This window comes from Bufo gargarizans, chromosome 1 (genome assembly GCF_014858855.1).
Source record: "Bufo gargarizans isolate SCDJY-AF-19 chromosome 1, ASM1485885v1, whole genome shotgun sequence".
Lineage (NCBI taxonomy): Eukaryota > Metazoa > Chordata > Amphibia > Anura > Bufonidae > Bufo > Bufo gargarizans.
This window is the reverse complement of record NC_058080.1, coordinates 218,221,409-218,241,326: the sequence shown is the minus strand read 5'-3', so window position 1 is coordinate 218,241,326 and position 19,918 is coordinate 218,221,409. Positions and strand designations below refer to the sequence as shown.

The window sequence follows — 19,918 nt, the reverse complement described above, 5'->3', positions numbered from 1 at the left end:
TTGTAATTTCTCTCTGCGGAGGAGAGTTTCTTCGAGAAAAAGGCACACGTCGCCATTTGGCAGGAGAGGAACCCTGAGACAAGACCGCACCCACACCCACCTCAGAAGCATCAACCTCAACTATGAAGGGTAGAGAAATATCAGGTTGTACCAAGATGGGAGCAGAAGCAAAACTCTCCTTGATATTAGAAAAGGCCTTACGCGCCTCTACCGACCAGAAAGAAAAATCTACCCCCTTTCTGGTCATATCAGTGAGTGGTTTAACCACAGAGGAATAATTCAAAATAAACTTCCTGTAATAATTGGCAAAGCCCAAAAAACGCATCAGCGCCTTCTGATTCTCAGGAAGCTCCCACTCAAGCACAGCGCGGACCTTCTCGGGGTCCATGCGAAAACCAGAAGCGGAGAGAAGAAACCCCAGAAATTGAATTTCTGGAACCGCAAACACACATTTTTCCAGTTTTGTATATAATTTATTCTCCCGCAGGATGAGCAAGACCTGACGTAAGTGTTCCTTATGAGTTTTGAAATCAGGAGGAAAAAAATCTAAATGTCATCCAAATACACTAATACAAATTTCCCCATTAAATGATAATAAATGCTGTTCACGAAATGCTGAAAAACGGCTGGAGCATTCATCAAACCAAAAGGCATAACCAAATTCTCAAAATGGCCCTCAGGGGTATTGAAGGCCGTCTTCCATTTGTCTCCTTCTCTGACCCTGACCAGGTTGTATGCCCCTCTTAGATCTAATTTGGAAAAGACTTTAGCCCGAACAATCTGGTTAAACAGGTCCGGGATCAGAGGAAGCGGATAAGGGTCATGAATTGTGATACTGTTCAGCTCCCTGAAATCCAGACAAGGTCTTAAAGAACCATCTTTTTTCTTAACAAAGAAAAAACCAGCGGCAACAGGTGACTTTGAGGGTCGTATGTGTCCTTTTCTCAGACTCTCAGAGATATAAGCACGCATAGCGACCCTTTCAGGTTGGGAGAGATTGTATAAACGAGACTTAGGCAGCTTGGCGCCTGGGATGAGATTAATAGGGCAATCGTACTTCCTGTGCGGGGGCAAATCCTGAACTCCACTCTCAGAGAAGATATCCGAAAATTCAGAGAGAAAAGATGGTACAGTCTTAGTAGAAACCTCAGAAACAGATGTCGTGAGGCAATTCTCTCTGCAAAAGTCACTCCAACCATTTATTTGCCTCGCTTGCCAATCAATGGTGGGGTTATGTTTAGTGAGCCAGGGTAGCCCCAACACTAGAGGAGTAGGCAATCCGCAAAGGACGAAACATGACACATCCTCAACATGAGCATCACTCACAATTAAACGGATATTGTGAACTATGCCCTTAAATGATTTCTGAGAAAGTGGAGCAGAATCAATAGCAAAAACAGGAATATCCTTTCCCAAAGTGCATACCTGGAAACCATGAGTTATCGCAAATTGATTATCAATGAATTTGACAGCTGCTCCACTATCTACAAAAATCTCACAAAAAATGTTCTTGCTCTCTAGCGCCACCCTGGCAGGCAGGACAAAACGGGAACTACAAGCAAACGGAAAACCTTCAATTTCCTCCTCAACCCTGCCAATGTTAACAGATGGAACATTTTTAAAGATTTTTTCCTTTTTGTTTCTTTATTACTCTCAAAAAACTGCCTGAATCTCCTAGAGGGACAAACATTTGCCAAATGATTTATACCTCCACAACAAAAACAAACCTTCCCATGCGGGCTGAATCTTCTATTGTCAGAGGCAATCAACCCCAGCTGCATGGGCTCCTGCTCAGAAGGGGCTGACAGCGACTGAGACCCCTGCGCACAGAATGAGACCGCTGCACTGTCCTGGGATGGAGTATGACAGGAAGGAGTGATCTCTCCTCTCTCTCTAAGACGCCTGTCGATACGAATGGCCTGAGACATGGCAGAGTCCAAGGAGGTAGGCCTCTCCTGAAAGGCAAATGCATCTTTCAATACCTCTGAAAGACCATGGCAAAATTGACTTCGGAGTGCAGCATCATTCCAACCAGTATCAGCTGCCCATCTCCGAAATTCTGAGCAGTATATCTCTGCGGATTGTTTACCCTGGCATAACAGACGTAGTCTACACTCAGCCAAAGCAATACGATCCGGATCATCATATATCTGACCCAGGGCTAAAAAGAATTCATCCACTGAACGGAGGGGCCGTGCCCCCACCGGCAGCGAAAAGGCCCAGGACTGAGCGTTATCCCTGAGCAGCGATATAATGATCCCCACCCTCCGTTCCTCATCACCAGAGGAATGGGGAAGAAGGCGAAAATGGAGTTTGAAAGCCTCTCTAAAACGCACAAAATTCTCACTACCGCCGGAGAACGTATCCAGGAGTGAGATCTTAGGCTCAGAACAAACTCCATGAACACAAGCTGAACCGGTCACTTGAAACTGAGAAAGAGTCTTACGGAGATCTGCTTTCTCCAATGAAAGACCCTGCAAGCGTTCAGTCAAAAGTGAAACCGGATCCATGCTTGAGACGGTTTTGGCGGTTTATAACGTCATGGAAGGTGTACAGGAAACAAGACAACACAAAATGAATATACGACTCACTGGATCCAAAACTAAGGAACAAATAGGGAGACCCCTGCATCAGACCTGGCACTCTCCCTGACTGCTCAGCCTATGCAAAATGGTAGATGATCGCATATCCTCGTACCTCGACTGTATAACACCTGAACACCCTATAATAGTGAGGGGACACGACCATCGGCTCCCTACACTAGATACGGAGGGAGTCAGGGTCACCTGGGATCTACCAAACAGAAAAACACAAATGAATGCGCAACACTTATCTTGTAGAAGACTGGGAAGTAGGATCAGCATGCACACACACTCTAGGAAGTAATATAAACCGCAAACTGATGCACTATGGGGAGGAATTTAAAGGGATGCAATCAGTACAACTACATGACAGCTGAGAGAGGCTAACGAGATGAGGAACTGAAAGCAAAACAAAGGAAGCTCAAGGAGGAGGTTCTGAAAGGCATCTGTCAGAGCTTCTCAGATGTCTGGTGGTGACAGCATGTCCGTGGATGAGAAAATTTCCTGAAGGTCTGCATAAGTAGAGATCCTGATGAATTTCCCAGAATAGCTGAATGAAAGTCCAAAGGGAAAGATCCATCTGCATGGGATCCATTTTTCATGGAGGAGGTCAGTAAGAGGTTTAAGAATTTTCCTCTTTTGGAGGGTGACAGGGGCTAGATCCTGATAAATCGATATAGGGATGTTGCTGAAAGTGATATTATTTGCCAGTCTTGCGGCAGAAAGGATTTTTTCTTTATCTGCAAAGTTTAAGAACCATATGATGTCTCTGGGAGGCTCATTACTTTTCGGTTTAGGTCTAAGAGCTCTATGCGCTCTTTCAATTAAGAGGCTTGAGGGATTTTCGCAACCAGGAGTGAGGATGCAATGGTCTCGATCGCAGGTACGATTTCTTCATTGGTTACGGATTCGGGGATCCCTCTAAATCGTAAATTGTTCCTGGGCCCGCGATTTTCCTGATCTTCCAGGTTAGTATATAGGGTGTTGATGTGCGATTGGCAGATGGAAAGGGATTGGGCCATCGCTGCGCTGTGATCAAGCATAGCAGCTTGTGAGGTTTCCAGCGTTTCAACTCTGTGGCCTACATGCTGGATCTCCTGTGTCAGGACAGATAGTTCCTGCTTCAGGGGAAGTAAGGCTTCAGTCAATGCCTGTTTTATGAATCTCCTGGATACAGGTAATGCTCGAGGGGATCCCACGTCTCCTGCATCGCTTTCTACCTCAGACTGACCTTCATCTCCGCCATCAGGGGTTCGTTCGGCGGCGTCATCTTGGATTCTTTAGTTCCTGGACCTGAGGCTTGCTTTTTAAGGTATTTAGCCATCCCCAAGTTAGGATTCGGCGCTTTAGGAATAGCGCCTGGTTCGAGGGGTCTCTGTCCTCCAATTTTGACTATGATTTGTGGTCTCTGTAGCTTGCGTTAGCTGCGATCCCGGCAGGTCTGTGTACGGAGCTCAGCAAGACGTGGCCATTCAGGTCCGGCGCAAGCTCCGCCCCCCTTTAGGAGTCATTTATATCATTACATGCACAGTGTGCGACCTGATGTGCGACCTAAGTCTTCTCAACACAGGAATTGAACCTGAGTGAGGGGAGTGGTATGAAATCCCAAATGCAGGAATTAGAAAGACTCCTGACACATGAAATTAAAGTCTGGTGGGATCATACAACCCTGATGAAATATGTTGAAAAAGAGATGATACCACAGGGTCTGAGATTAAAAAAGATCCAAACTACGGGACTAAGTGATTGTTCATTACAACTCATGTCCTTAATCATAGAACATGAAAGTGAAAGACTCACCAATATACATATAGAAATTGATATATGCAAATCTGCTTTGGATAAATATAAATCTTTAGCGGATTTCTCCAAAAAAGAAGAAGAAATTATGGTGTCTGTCAAAGAAATGGAGGATAGTATAATGGAAATGAAACACCGCAAATTCCAGAGAGACCTCTATGACTACAATAATAATCAAGTGTATGAATGGGGAAGGAGGGACAACCCACATAGTACCCCTAAATCTATCCTCAAAAAGAAATATGCCCACAAGAAATATACAAAAAAACTACAAAAAATCCACCAAACAGGACTTAGACTCCCTTAGAGTCCTGTGAATCAACGGGGGAGGAGAACAGAGATATATGGCTTTTGATAGGGAACGCGAAAATATATAGAAGTGCCTTAAGGTGAGGGGATACCCTCACTGGATGCTCTCAAGAGGTCTTAAAATTGCAAAAAATAAATTAAGATCAGATTTATTGGGCCTTAAAACAAATATAAAGAACAAATTACCCACCAAAAATAATAACTATTATAAAAAATAAAAATAAACATGTAAATAAAAATGTTATGCTTGGTGCGAGTCAGAACAAGGACTCTATACCCACTCTTGTGCTAACTTATAGCAGACAATTTTCAAGGATCAAGAAGATTATTGACAATTGCCTTCCTATTCTTTATGAAGATGACATTCTTAGGGACGTTTTAAGGGACGGTTGTTGTGTTGTATCCAGAAGACCAAACACCCTGGGCACAACACTATCACCGTCTATGTATACTCCAACACAAAAACAAATCCCGCCCACCTGGCTCAAATATATGGTCTTTTCAAAGTGTGGAGGCCAACGGTGTCAAATATGCAAGGTAGCAAAAATAACCAAAGAATTCCATAACTCAACACACTCTGAAATTTTCCCTATCAAGAGCTATATCAACTGCAACACTGTAGAAGTCATTTATATCATTACATGCACAGTGTGCGACCTGATGTATGTAGGGTGCACAAGCAGAAAATACAAAGAGAGGTTACGTGAACACTTGAACTACATATCCAATCCATCAATAACAGGAATATCAAATGCAGCCAACCATTTCATCAATGTCCATGATTGCAGTATTAACACTTTCAGCACATTTGCATTTGAACGTGTCACATTGCCACGAAGAGGGGGCAATATAAAACAAAAAATCCTTTCACGGGAAGCTTTCTGGATTTGGAGACTTAATACTAGATATCCACAAGGTCTCATCTTCAGAAAGGAATTAATGTATTTATACTGAAGCTACCATGCAGCAAAGCCGCTTTTTTTATATTTATATCTATATTTTTACATATAGTAATTTTTACACATATATTTTCCATTTTTTTTATTTTTAAGATGTGATTCTCCATATTGGTGCAGCCTGGGAGTTTTGCCTATAACATATATGCACATCAAGATTGATATCAAGTCCCCAAAAAATTCTTGGACTATATTCACATAAAGAACTTATCCACAAAAATCCGGACTGAAAACGCAATTACAGCGGATCTCTCCCATATAGTTTATTGTAGGCATATCTGCTTATAGTGGACAAACAGGATCACACCGTAGGGACACTAGTGTGACATCCAAAACAGGCACAAAAACATACAAAAAATATTATGTGCTTATATCGGACCCTAGGAACTTGAATATTTGTAATAAGCTTACCTATTGTATTGTGCCCCATCTCACTCGGACAATAGGGGAGCTGGCTGTAACCTTTTCTCTATGGTAGTTACCCCCTGCTCTCTGCTAATAATAATTAGTATTTTCTTTATTTAGGTTTACAGGACCCAAGCCTAGGAATTTAGGTAACAACACAAAACTGGTGGAATGGTTACCTCAGAATGACTTGCTCGGTGAGTACATATTACATGATTTATCAAATATAAACAGAAAGGCAATTATTTTATACCAGTAGCCTAAATGTCAAAGGGTTGTACAAGATTATGCCTCATTCACATGTCAGAGTTTAAGGACTCGTTCACAATTCTGTGTCAGTGTCACGTCCAGGAAAAGAAGCGTACATGTTTCATCAGTGAAGTTGTCCGTGTGAGATCCGTGGTTGGTCCATGTGTCTGTTTTTACCATCTGTGTGTCATCCGTAATTCACTGACGATGCTCAGCTGAAAAGAAATTTCCAAAGAATCTCCTATTAGTCTTCAGTGAAAAACGGACATTACAATAACGATGTGTGCCAGTAATTTTCACGAACCTATAGACTTCAATGGGCGTGCTTGTCCCCGTGACCCACGGTCAGTAAAAGAATATTGAAATATGAACAGACACATTTAAATCAATGGATATGTGTGCTGTCCACAGAAAATGCGGACAGCATATGTCATGGCTGCTTTTGTCCACAAACGGTAGCATTTCTGACCACTGGGTGGGTCTGATATTGCAGTTCAGCTCCATAGAAGCATAGCTTCAATACCAGACACACACTGTGCTTGAAGCAAAGCAGCCATATCACTGTGCTTGAAGCAAAGCAGCCATGTTTTTCTAATCCAGTACGGTACAATCCCTTTAACCTCTTCATGACACCTGCTGTACATGTACGGAAGATGTTGGGTATTTAAAGATGGCGTCCACTCCATAGCACCATAGCTAGCAGGTAGCCGCTGTTTCATACAACAGACACCTGAGGCTAATGTCCGTGACTGGAGGTAATGCCGATCGTAGACATTTAACCCTCTCAGATGCTGTGTTCATATGTGACCATGGAATCTGAGAAGCCAGAAACCCAGAAGCACATGTTTCATGGGCTTAAACGCATCCCCCAGTGTATTTTACAATTCAGACCGGCAGGTGGCAGCACTGAATTGTAATATAGCATTAGCGATGTCTGTATAGAATAATGTAGAAAATTCCATTACCCTATCCAAATTGCAATCTGATGATTGCATGTTGTGGTCCACATGGGGACCTAAAAAAAAGAGTAAAATAAAAAAAAAGAATGATTTTTAATTTTTTTTAAATCACACCCCTTTCCCCAAAATAAAAATAAAAATACTTAAACAGTAAAAAAATGAGGGGCATCACAGTGTCCGAAAACCACCATACTATTAAGATATTACAAAACAGTGAATGACGTAATGGGAAAAAAATGGTCGATTTACCATTTTTTCAACACTTTACCTCACAAAACATTTGAATAGATCAGCCCGTAAAAAAGATCCCTCCCACATATCCATAGATATAACTATAAAAAAGTTATGGGGGTCAGAATATGGCAATATATATTTTTTTTTTCCCAGTATTAAAACGCAATAAAACTATAAATCTGTGGCATCGTCATAATTTTACTGACCTGGAGAATGAAGAGTACAAGTTAGTTTCACTGCATAGTGAATGCCGTAAAAGCAAAACCCATAAAACGTGGCAGAATATTTTTTTTTTCCAATTCCACCACATTTGGAATTTTTTGCCAACTTCCCACTACATTCTATGCAATATTAAATGGTAGCCTTAAAAAATGCAACTTGTTCTGCAAAAAACACCTTCAGCTTGCATCAGCTCTTCTTCTGCTTTCCTTTACTTTCCTTAGATCCGCACTCTGCATGCTGCAAAGGCAGAACACAGCCAGTGCAAGCTAAGGCCTCTTTCACACTGGTGTGTGCGGCCTGTTGCCGTATTGCGGCCCGCAAAGTGCGGGCCGCAATACACAGGCGCCGTTCTGTGGGCATTCCGCATCACGGATGCGGACCCATTCACATGAACGGGTCTGCAAATACGGAGATGCGGAATGGTGCGGAACTGAACCCTAATGAAGCACTATGCAGTGCTTCCGTGGGATTTCGTCCCGTACTTCCATTCCGCAAAAAGATAGAACATGTCCTATCTTTTTGCACAATGGCCGGATCGCGGACCCATTTAAGTGAATGGGTCCGCAATCCGCTGCGGCTGCCCCACGGACTGTGCTCGTGCATTGCAGCCCGCATTTTTCGGCCCGCAGCATGACCACGGACCGCACACGCCAGTGTGAAAGAGGCATAAAGTGTAGAGCTCTTTGAGTAGTGCTGCTGAACCTTCCGTGATTTGAGTAAAGGTTTAGGTCCCTTTAAAAAAAAAAGTTATGTCAACACATACAACCCTGAGAGAGGCCTAAGGCCTTTTGCACACGAACGTATTTTTTTTCCGTTTCCGTTCCGTTTTTTGCGTTCTGTATACAGATCGTATACGAAGCCATTTATTTCAATGGATGCGCAAAAAAAAAAACGGATCACTCTCAGTATGCCTTCCGTTTCCATATTTCTGTTTTTCTGTTCAAAGATAGAACATGTCATATTATTGTCCGCATACTGTTCTATCAGGGGCCAGCTGTTCTGTTCCGCAAAAAACTGAATGCACACGGACGTCATCCATATTTTTTGCGGATCTGTTTTTTGCAGACCGGAAAATACTGAAAAAGCCATACGGTCATGTTCAAGAGGCCTAAAGGACACTTTTTGGGGATTGGCCCTATGGAGACATTTGCTGTATGAGCTTGGAGCTTTCCAGATGCAAATACTGAGCATGTTCACAAAACATGATGTGAACATAGCCAAAGGGGCCAGTTTTATGTAAATAAAACTTATTTATTGCCTATTCAGGTTTTACTTCAGTGCAGGACCATCTTTAACGCGGGGCAAAAGGGGCAGCTTCCCCGGGCCCAGTTGCTCCTGGAGAGCCCAAGGCAGCTGGGGCGGCAAAATTCCAGGGGGAGCTAGCAGGGCCACACCGCCACTTCACTTAGGCAAAGTAGGCGATGGCCCCAGAAGGCACGGCCCTGGTGATGAGTCGGGGGCGGTGTCAGGGCACAGGGAGATTATTATGGAAGCGCTCATCTCCATAGTCATCTGTATCGCCATCTTCAGGACAGCGATACAGATAGATGTGCTGCGGGGGGGGGGCAGGGGAGGGAGAGGTGTCTCCTTTTCCCTTTCCTCTGATAGGCTGCAGGCACTTGGTATGCATCCTATCAGAGGCCGGTGCAGGCGGCACAATTATGTCATTGTGTTACCTGAGCCGTACAGCACGGGACACAGGCCGGAAGAGGCCTGCATTGCATCGCTGCCAGCCTGGTGAAGGTAAATATAAGTGTTTATTTTTTTTATATGGTACTACTTACTGACACATGATTGGGGGGCATCTATGGGGGCTCCTGTTACTGGCACATGATTGGGAAGCATCTATGGGGGCACTTGTTACTGGCACATGATTGGGGGGCATCTATGGGGGCAATTGTTACTGGCACATGAATGGGGGCAACTATGGGGGCACTTGTTACTGGCACATGATTGGGGGCATCTATGGGGGCACTTGTTACTGGCACAAGATGGGGGGCATCTATTGGGGTCCTTGTTACTGACACATGATTAGGGGGTATCTATGGGGGTACTTGTTAATGGCACATGATTGGGGTGCATCTATGAGGGCTCTTGTTACTGGCACATTATTAGGGGGAATCTATGGGGGTACTTTTTACTGGCACATAATTGGGGGCATCTACTGAGGCTGCAAAGAAGGTTTTTTTTATATGGGGAGGAGGGAGAGGAACACTTTGGGGCTTCTACTGAGGCCACAAAGAAGGGGTATTTTATATGGGGGCTCTGTAAAGGGGAATTTTATACTGGGGCACATTATGGGGGGAACTATGGGGAAGGGGAGAGAGGAGTACCATGGGCTCATCTATGGGGGGCACTAAGAAGGGATATTTTATACTTAGGGCATCTACTGGGGCACTATATACAGTATGTGGCATTTTATACTGATACATTATGGGGGGCACTAGGAAGAAGGAGGGAGAGGAGCACTATGGGGGCATTTACTGGGGCACTATATAGGGATATTTTATACAGGCACATTATGGGGGCATTATGGGGACATTAGCTCAACTGGGGGCATTAAACGGGTATTTTTTGCACTGGCCTCTGACAGCCGCACACGTGAACGTCTGACACTTTGCTGAACAGTCGAATGCTATTGGCTGTCGATCAAAAGCGAAGGGGCAGGGGAAGGGGGCGTGGTTATCTTGACTTGAAGCGAGGAGTCCGCTGCCCCCTTGACTTCAAACTCTGCTGTTACATAGCACGAGCAGGGGATTAAAGTTCATTTTTCAAGATTTTGGTGCATCTGGCCGGAGGAAGAAAAGGATCTTTTGGAACATACAAGAATGAGGAGTCAGTAATTGTAAACCAGTTGAACATTTACTGAAGATCAATAGTCTCTGGACAGTTGGTACAGTTTATCAATAAGAAGCGTTTTATATGGCATAAGCAATAAGTTCACTGGTAATCCTATTAACTGTTAGTGGCAAATGTATTCAAGGAGTTGTCCTTTTAGGAGTAGACTCTTGGCAGGCAAGGATCCTGGTAGAAATCCTAGGTTTACTTCCCAGCACACTTGCACTAAAGATGCTAATAATTCTTCATCTAGGAGTTTTCCTTTAAGGGTATCCCCCTCACGGCAGGCAAACACATCTGCTTCATTCTTTGGCAGGAAACTAATCTAGAAACGGATTATATGATAGCCGTTATGGCACATAACAGATAGAATTTAGTGTTAGGAACCCGTCTAACTAGAGATCGCCTTGACATGCGGCAGACGGGCTCACATAATTTTGTACAAAATGATTTGCCAAGCATCTCTAACGTATTAGTATAGCATTTGCAACTGTGACACAATTTTGTACTTTATTTGGTTTGTAGTGAGCTGTTGCATTGTATGTCTTGTTTAACAGTCTTGTTCTCAGCCATAGCAACGTGCTCCTGCACTTTGGGATGTGCTGACTGACCCCCTTTTTTCTTTTATGTTTTCTCACTACCACCCGGAAGGTTAAGTTAATGATAATGACAATTTGGCCTAAATTGTCTGGTTGTGTTCAGGCACTATGTAAGCTTCGCCTAATCACATGTGCCAATGAGGTCTATAAGACTTAGTTAGCTGTTACCCTCACTAGTCTCCTTTCATCTCAGTGTATAGACTCACTGTCTGGTGCTGGTCCTCTGTAGCTATCTTCTCCAGGCTTGATCAGAGCCCAAAGGAAAGTACAGCAGTTACATGGTGGCTTTGGTCTGTCTCCTTCCTCCATAAACTTGCTTCTTGCTCCTCTCACCAACTACATCTCCACACTCAGCTAGACCCCCCCCCCCCCCCCCACTATATACACTATACTATGTGTTGCCAGCACCATCTAGGGACAAATGGATTGCCAGCCAGTAAATGGGAAATACCATACATTTACAATTACAAATGTTTGAAGCAACCCTTTTACACACATATGTGGGACGCTGCTCTTCGGTGCAGTTATTTCTTGTTAAGCCTTTTGTTACGTGTATTATCGCAAAAAGAAAAAATACATTTGCTGCTCTTCGGTGCAGAAATTTATTGATAAGCCTTTTGTGACGTGTATTAGCGCAAAAAGTCAAATACATTTGCCGCTCTGCGGTGCAATAATCTATTGTAAAGACTTTTGTGGGGTGTTTTAGAGAAAAATATATATATATATTTGCCGCTCTGTGGTGCAGTTAATTCTTGTTAAGCCTTTTGTGACGTCTATTAGCAAAAAATAAAAAAAATACATTTGCCTCTCAGCAGTGCAGTTATTTCTTGTAAAGCCTATTGTGATGTGTATTAGCGGAAAAAGAAAAAAATGCCCTCAGCGGTGCAGTTATTTCTTTTTAAGCCTTGTGTGACGTGTATTAGCACCAAAAATATATACATTTGTCGCTCTGCGGTGCATTAATCTGTAGTAAAGACTTTTGTGAGGTGGTTTAGCGGAAACAGAAAACATATATTTACTGCTCTGCGGTGCAGTTCTTTCTTGTAAAGCCTTTGTAACATCTATTAGCGTAAAAAGAAAAAATACATTTGCCGCTCTGCGGTGCAGTTATTTTTTTTACAGCTTTTTGTGACGTGTGCTAGCGTAAAAAGAAAAAATACAAATTGCCGTTCTGCGGTGCAGTAATCTGTAGTATAGGCTTTTGTGGAGTGTTTTAGTGTAAAAAGCAAAAAATATATTTGCCGCTCTGCAGTGCAGTTATTTCTAGAGTTGAGCGGACACCTGGATGTTCGGATTCGCCAGGTTCGGCCGAACTTCGCTAAAAAGTTCGAGTTCGGGACCCGAACTTGATCCGAACTTGACCTTGAACCCCTTTGAAGTCAATGGTGACCAGAACTTTGGAGCACTTTGAAGGAGGAGGAGGTAGCCAACACTGGTTTTTAGTTTAGTTTTTTATTTTACTTATTTATTTATTTGTTTTTGTTCAAATTTGGGTAGACCGGAAAACATTGGAAAATATAAAAAATAAGACAAAGAAAAAGTGCACTGGAGTACAACAATAGCTGGGTGAGGCCGGTATACATATCTATTCTGCACAAGGTACTGTACGGACAAGTCCTGTGGGATCCCTGCCTGGTTCATTTTAATGAACGTGAGATTGTCCACATTGGCTGCGGACAGGCAGCTGCGCTTGTCTGTGATCACCCCCTACTGCCGTGCTAAACACACGTTCAGACAATACACTGGCTGCAGGGCAGGATAGCACCTCCAAGGCGTAAAGGGAAAGATCCGCCATGTGCCCAATTTGGAGACCCAGATGTTGAAGGGGGCAGACCCATCAGTCAGTACGTGTAGGCGTGTGCACACATACTGCTCCACCATGTTGCTGAAATGCTGCCTCCTGCTAAGATGTTCCATATCAGCTGGTGGTGCTGGTTGTTGTGGCGTGCTGACAAAGCTTTTCCACATTTCGGCCATGCTAACCCTGCTTTCTGAGGTGCTGGCGGTGCCCCAGCTGCGTTGGCGACCTCTTCCTCCTTCTCAGCCTAGTGTAGTTGCGCATCTTCTGATCAGTAACAGACGTTTTTAATAAATGTATTTCCCTGTCCACTATGTAGAGCAGGTGTATATCACAGCCAAAAATTGGTGAATGTCACCCAACAATGTAACAGAAGAATAGGCGAAATGTATTTCCCTGTTCACTATGTAGAGCAGGGGTATATCACAACCAAAAATTGGTGAATGTCGCCCAACAATGTAGTAGACAAATTAGTGAAATTTATTTCCCTCTCCACTATGTAGAGCAGGAGTATATCACAGCCAAAAATGTATTAATGTCACACAACAATGTAACAGACAAATTAGTGAAATGTATTTCCCTACCCACTATGTAGAGCAGGGGTATATCACAGCCAAAAATTGGTGAATGTCACACAACAACGTAACAGATGAATTAGTGAAATGACTTAAAATAACATAAAATACGTAAAAATAAAAAATAATAATCTTGATCTAGGAGGTGAGGGTCCATATGGAGTAGGAGGTTGAGGAGGCGGTGGACGTGGTGGTGTAGGTGGAAGAGGCGGTGGAGAAAGAGGTGGTAGCCAACCATGCTTTTTTTTTTTTGTGTTTTTTTTTGTTGTTGTTTAAATTAGGATAAACCCCAAAACATTGGGAAATATAAAAAATAAAACAATGAGAAAGTGCGCTGGAGTATAACAATGGCTGGGTGAGGCCGTATACATGTCTATTCTGCACAAGGTATGGACAGGTCCTGTGGGATCCATGCCTGGTTCATTTTAATGAACGTGAGCTTGTCCACTTTGGCTGTGAACGGCATCATCAGCACTGGCCATGTTGGTGGAGTACTCGAAACAGCGCAACAAGGCACACAGGTCTCGCATGGAGGCCCAGTCATTGGTGGTGAAGTTGTGCTGTTCTGCAGAGCGACTCACCCATGCGTGCTGCAGCTGAAACTCCACTATCACCTGGTGCTGCTCGCACAGTCTGGACAGCATGTGCAAGGTGGAGTTCCACCTTGTGGGCATATTGCATATAAAACGGTGAGCGGGAAGGCCGAAGTTACGCTGCAGTGCTGACAGGTGAGCAGCAGCAGGGTGAGAATACCGAAAGTGAGCACAGACGGCCCGCACTTTCTGCATCAGCTCTTACATATTGGGTTAATTTTTCAGGAATTTCTGCACTACCAAATTCAGCACATGTGCGAGGCAAGGGATGTGCGTCAAACCAGATAGGCCCAGAGCTGCTTCGAGATTATCGCACACCACCAGGCCGGGCTTGAGGCTCATTGACACCAACCATTCGTCAGGTCTGTTGTTTAAGGCCCGTTTATAGCTCCTGCGCAGTGTGGGGTTTGTCCCCCAAACAGATAAGTTTTAAAACTGCCTGCTGTCGTTTACCCCTGGTTGTGCTGAAGTTAGTGGTGAAGGTGTTACGCTGACCGGATGAGGAGGCGGTAGAGGATGAGGAAGGAGAGTAGGAGGAGGAAGCAACAGGAGGCAAAGAGAAATGCTCTGCAATCCTTGGTGGTGGAAAGACATGCGCTAAACTGCTATCCACCTCAGACCCAGCCACCACTGCATTTAACCAGTGTGCTATTATGGAGATATAACGTCCCTGACTGTGCTTACTGGTCCACATATCCGTAGTTAGGTGGACCATGCCACAGATGGCGTTGTGCAGTGCACACCTGATTTTGTCCCCCACTTGGTTGTGCAGGGAAGGGGTGGCTCGCCTGGAAAAGAAGTGTCAGCTATGCACAACATACAGTGGGACATCCACCGCCATCAAATTCTTAAAACTGTCCGTGTCCACCAGACGGAATGACAGCATTTCAAAGACAAGTAATTTTGAAATGCTGGCATTCAGGGCCAGGGATCGTGGGTGGGTAGGGGGGTACTTCCTCTTTCGCTCCAGTGCTTGGGACATAGACAGCTGAACGCTTCCATGGGACATTGTGGAGATGCTTGGTGACCGTGGTGGTGGCATTGCTGGCACATCCTCTGTTTGCGGAGTGGCAGGTGCCACTGTCACTCCAGAGGGGGATGAAGAGGCCGAGACTGCAGCAGAAGAGGAAGCAGGAGGAGCCAGAGACCTTTCTTTGTTTTTGACGTGTCTACTCCATTGCAGCTTGTGTTTTGCACTTAGATGCCTGGTCGTGCAGGTTGTGCTCAGGTTTAGAACGTTTATGCCTAGCTTCAGGCTCTGATTGCACAGCGTGCAAACCACTCGTGTCTTGTCGTCAGCACATTGTCTGAAGAACTGCCACGCCAGAGAACTCCTTGAAGCTGGCTTTGGTGTGGTCTGTCTCGTGGTGCGGTGGGCAGTAGCAGGCATACTGTCTAGGGGACGGCCGCTCCGCTTTTGCACCCTGCTCCCTCTTTTGCTGTCCTCTTCCTCCGAACTACCTTGATTCCATGTGGGGTCGAGGACCTCATCATCCTCCACATCATCTTCCACCCAGTCTTCACCCCTGCCCTCCTTGTCGATCTGCACACTGCAGAAATCCACAGCAGTTGGCACCTGTGTTTCGTCATCATCAGAGACGTGCTACGGTGGTCCTCCCATGTACTTATCCTGAAACATAAGTGGTTGGGCATCGGTGCACTCAGTCTCTTCCACTTCTCGGGCAGGGATATGTGGATGGCCCTGGGAAACGCTGCTAGCAGAGTCATCAAAAAGCAGAAGAGACTGCTTCATGACTTGGGGCTCAGACTGCTTGGCTGATTTGCAAGGGGGTGAGGAGAAAGACTGATGGCCATGGGCTGCAGGTGCCAACTCTGATCTTTCAGCAAGGGTCTGGGTGGGAGACAATGTGAAGGAACTGGAGGCACTGTCAGCCACCCAATCTACTATCTCCTGTACTTATTATGGCCTCACCATTCGTAGAGCGGCATTCGGGCCTACTAAATAACGCTGAAGGTTCTGTCGCCTACTCTCACCTGAGGAAGGTGTTTACTTGTGCGTGTAGCTGGCACAGATCGACCACGTCCTCTCCCTGCAACAGGAGCTCCACCACCAGCACCACGACCAGGGCCACGTCCCTTATTTGACGCTTTTCTCATTCTTTGAGATCATCCACCAAACTAACAGATGGTTTATGTCCGGCGGCAATGTAACCACCAATAGTCAACAATTAAGTTCACTAACAGTAAGGCTGTGCCGATGTCATAAAGAGAAAAAAATTCTTGAGGTTACACAACCGTGTGACAGGCGAATTTAATACAATTACTTCACAAAAAATTTTAATTTGTCAACCAACAATGTAACACCTTTATTTACTGGTTTTATTGGACTGGCAGAAATGCAGCGCAGGCCGCAAATGTACTATCTAGCACAAAAAGGGGGTTTATTTCAAACAAAAATATAACAGCAGTATTTAACGGTTGTATTGGACTGTCAGAAATGCAGCGCAAGCCGCAAACGTACTATATAGCACAAAAAGGGTGTTTTTTTTCAAACCATAATATAACAGCAGTATTTAACGGTTGTATTGTACTGTCAGAAATGCAGCACAGGCCGCAAATGTGCTATCTAGCACAAAAATTGTGCTTTTTTCAAACAAAAATATAACAGCAGCTTTAAAACATCCAGTGTGTGCATACGATCAGGTATGATGTTGTATCGATCAGGTAGTGTAAGGGTTACACCCTCTTCACAGTGACAGACCAAACTCCCTGTTTAACGCACTGCAAGCAACCGCAAACTGTCCATTTGCACAACCACAAACTCCCCATTTGCACAAGGTTGGATACCAAGCCCGTTCCTTGTCCTCACTGATGTCATTGAAGGTCTCTTCCTCCACCCAGCCACGTACAACACCAAGGGTCCCCAAAAGGTGACAGCAAGCCCCCTGGGACGCCTGCTGTGTTTGGTCTTCCACCTCCTCAAAGCCACCTTCCTCCTCTAACTCCTCTTCTTCAGACTCCTCTCTCTGCGTTGCCGCAGGTTCAGCAATCGACGACGACAAGGCTGCTTCTGGTGGTGATAGTGACCACAACTCTTCCTCTTTATGCTCATCTACGGCCTGATCCAGCACTCTTCGCAGGGCACGCAAAAAGAAAAAACGCATATGGGATGAGGTTGATGATGTTGCATTGGGTTTGACTGACCAGGTTTGTCACCTCCGCAAAAGGACGCATGAGCCTACAGCCATTGTGCATGAGCGTTCAGTAACGCGGCCAAAAAATACCCAGCTCCGCAGAGGCTGTCCTCTTTTTTTTTTAATTAAAAAAATCTGTTCTTACCAGTTTAATCTCTGTTTTGTCCCCTATCAGGGGCCGGTGTATGGAATAGATTTTAAGAACCGGGAGATGGAAAAAGATGCTTGGTCAGTCCTCTAACTTCCAATTTGGGGCACTGTGCGTGCGCCGTGCAATGTACTGTGCCACCAGATATGAGTGGTGTGTTTAAGTAGCACTATTCCTATCAGTTTAATCCCTGTTACGTCCCCTATTAGGGGACGTGTATGGAATAGATTTTAGGAACCGGGAGATGGAAAGAGATGCTTGGTCGGTCCTCTTACTTCCAATTTGGGGCACTGCGCATGCGCTGTGTAATGTACTGTGCAATCCCAATATGAGTGGTATGTTAAGTACTACTATTCCCATCAGTTTAATCCCTGTTACGTCCCTTATTATTATTATTATTATTATTTTTATAAAAAGGTGTGTAAAGTAGTACTATTCCTGTCAGTTTAATCCCTGTTACGTCCCCTATCAGGGGCCGGTCTATGGAATAGATTTTAGGAACCAGGAGATGGAAAAAGATGCTTGGTCGGTCCTCCTACTTCCAATTTGGGGCACTGTGCGTGCAATGTACTGTATGTGCCACCAGATATGAGTGGTGTGTTAAGTAGTACTATTCCTATCAGTTTAATCCCTGTTACGTCCCCTATCAGGGGACGTGTATGGAATAGATTTTAGACAACAGCAAAGAGTTGTCAATAGTTGACACATTCATGACATAAATTTTATTCCTCTATGCGTCAGTCTTGGTGTAGTGATGACTGTGCTCGTGCGCACGTTTGGGAGATAGCAGGCGATGGGGTTTTTTCAAAGCCTATGGCCGTGCTGAGGTAGTTCAGTGACAGTTATGTGACCCAGAAAACAATGATTCTGCAGTGTGGGACCATTGTTGGCCTAGTAGGCTTTAATGATCACCTTAGGCTACTTTCACACTAGCGTTCGATCGGATCCGTTCTGAACGGATCCGATCATAATAATGCAGACGGAGGCTCCGTTCAGAACGGATCCGTCTGCATTATATTGGCAAAAAAAAGCTAAGTGTGAAATTAGCCTGAGCGGATCCGTCCAGACTTTTACATTGAAAGTCAATGGGGGACGGATCCGCTTGAAGATTGAGCCATATTGTGGCATCTTCAAACGGATCCGTCCCCATTGACTTACATTGTAAGTCTGGACGGATCCGCACGCCTCCGCACGGCCAGGCGGACACCCGAACGCTGCAAGCAGCGTTCAGGTGTCCGCCTGCTGAGCGGAGCGGAGGCTAAACGCTGCCAGACTGATGCATTCTGAGCGGATCCGCATCCATTCAGACTGCATCAGGGCTGGACGGAAGCGTTCGGGTCCGCTCGTGAGCCCCTTCAAACGGAGCTCACAAGCGGACACCCGAACGCTAGTGTGAAAGTAGCCTTAGATGATCACAAAGAAAATGTATGTTTTTTCTATGAAAATTATCCAGCCGATCGCTTTTGGTCTGTTCACAATGAATAGATTCACAGCCTGATGAACGTTTAAAAGAAAAAAAGAAAAACTTTATTAAAGTCCGTTTAAAAGGAGGGCAAAAAGCCTATATGTCACAGTCTGTGACCATCAGGCAACCAGACCCAAAAATTGTGCAGAGAAGGAGTATAAATAGATCCTCTGTACAATTACAGGTCTGGACTAGAGACCTGACTTGTTAGCAAGTAGTTGCTAATCAATTGCAAGCCGGATGTTTGGACACGGTTCACACTATGAATGGACACTAGTATGTTTGTTGCAAGTGACACTATAGGATATTTGCTCAAGTGTGGCTAGTCCAGCTAATTCCTGGCCGTGTGAGGCCATGTTTAGCTGATCACACTGACTATACTGAGTGCTGCACCCTTGGTCTGCGATACAGATCAGTGTATCCAGTACATATACGCTAGACCAGGGATGCTCAACCTGCGGCCCTCCAGCTGTTGTAAAACTACAACTCCCACGACGCCCTTCTGTAGGATGATAGCTGTAGGCTGTCAGGGAATGATGGGAGTTGTAGTTTTGCAACAGCTGGAGGGCCGCAGGTTGAGCATGCCTGCGCTAGACCATTATGTCTGGAGCAACTATTTAATAGCCTACCTCATCCAGATGATTTTACAGCATGCTGCGTTAGTAAAGTCTCTGTGGACATATGTACGTCCTCATATAGTGCAGTGTTCAGACCAGCCTCTCAGATAGCCTGTGGCCAGTATATGTGGCTCTATCTATTCGCTTGCAGCCAGTATATTTTGGCTCTATCCACACACCTGCAGCCAGTATATTTTGGCTCCATCCACACATTTGCGGCCAGTATATTTTGGCTGCATGCACACACTCAGGCTATCAGGTTAAGGCTGAGTTCACACAGGCGAGATTTCCGCGCGGGTGCAATCCGGTAGGTGAACGTATTGCACCCGCACTGAATCTGGACCCATTCATTTCTATGGGGCTGTGCACATGAGCTGTGATTTTCACGCATCACTTATGCGTTGCGTGAAAATC

At 44.8% G+C, this 19,918-nt stretch overlaps 1 protein-coding gene across 1 annotated transcript in view; it reads left to right on the top strand.

Moving 5' to 3' along the window:
• The window catches only part of LOC122946095 (2-hydroxyacylsphingosine 1-beta-galactosyltransferase-like), a 251,348-nt gene that overhangs the window by 142,838 nt on the left and 88,592 nt on the right, over positions 1-19,918 (top strand). Inside the window, exon 4 of the mRNA XM_044305476.1 lies at positions 6,173-6,249. Coding sequence (XP_044161411.1) covers positions 6,173-6,249 — 77 coding nt within the window. The remainder of the gene's footprint in view (positions 1-6,172; positions 6,250-19,918) is intronic.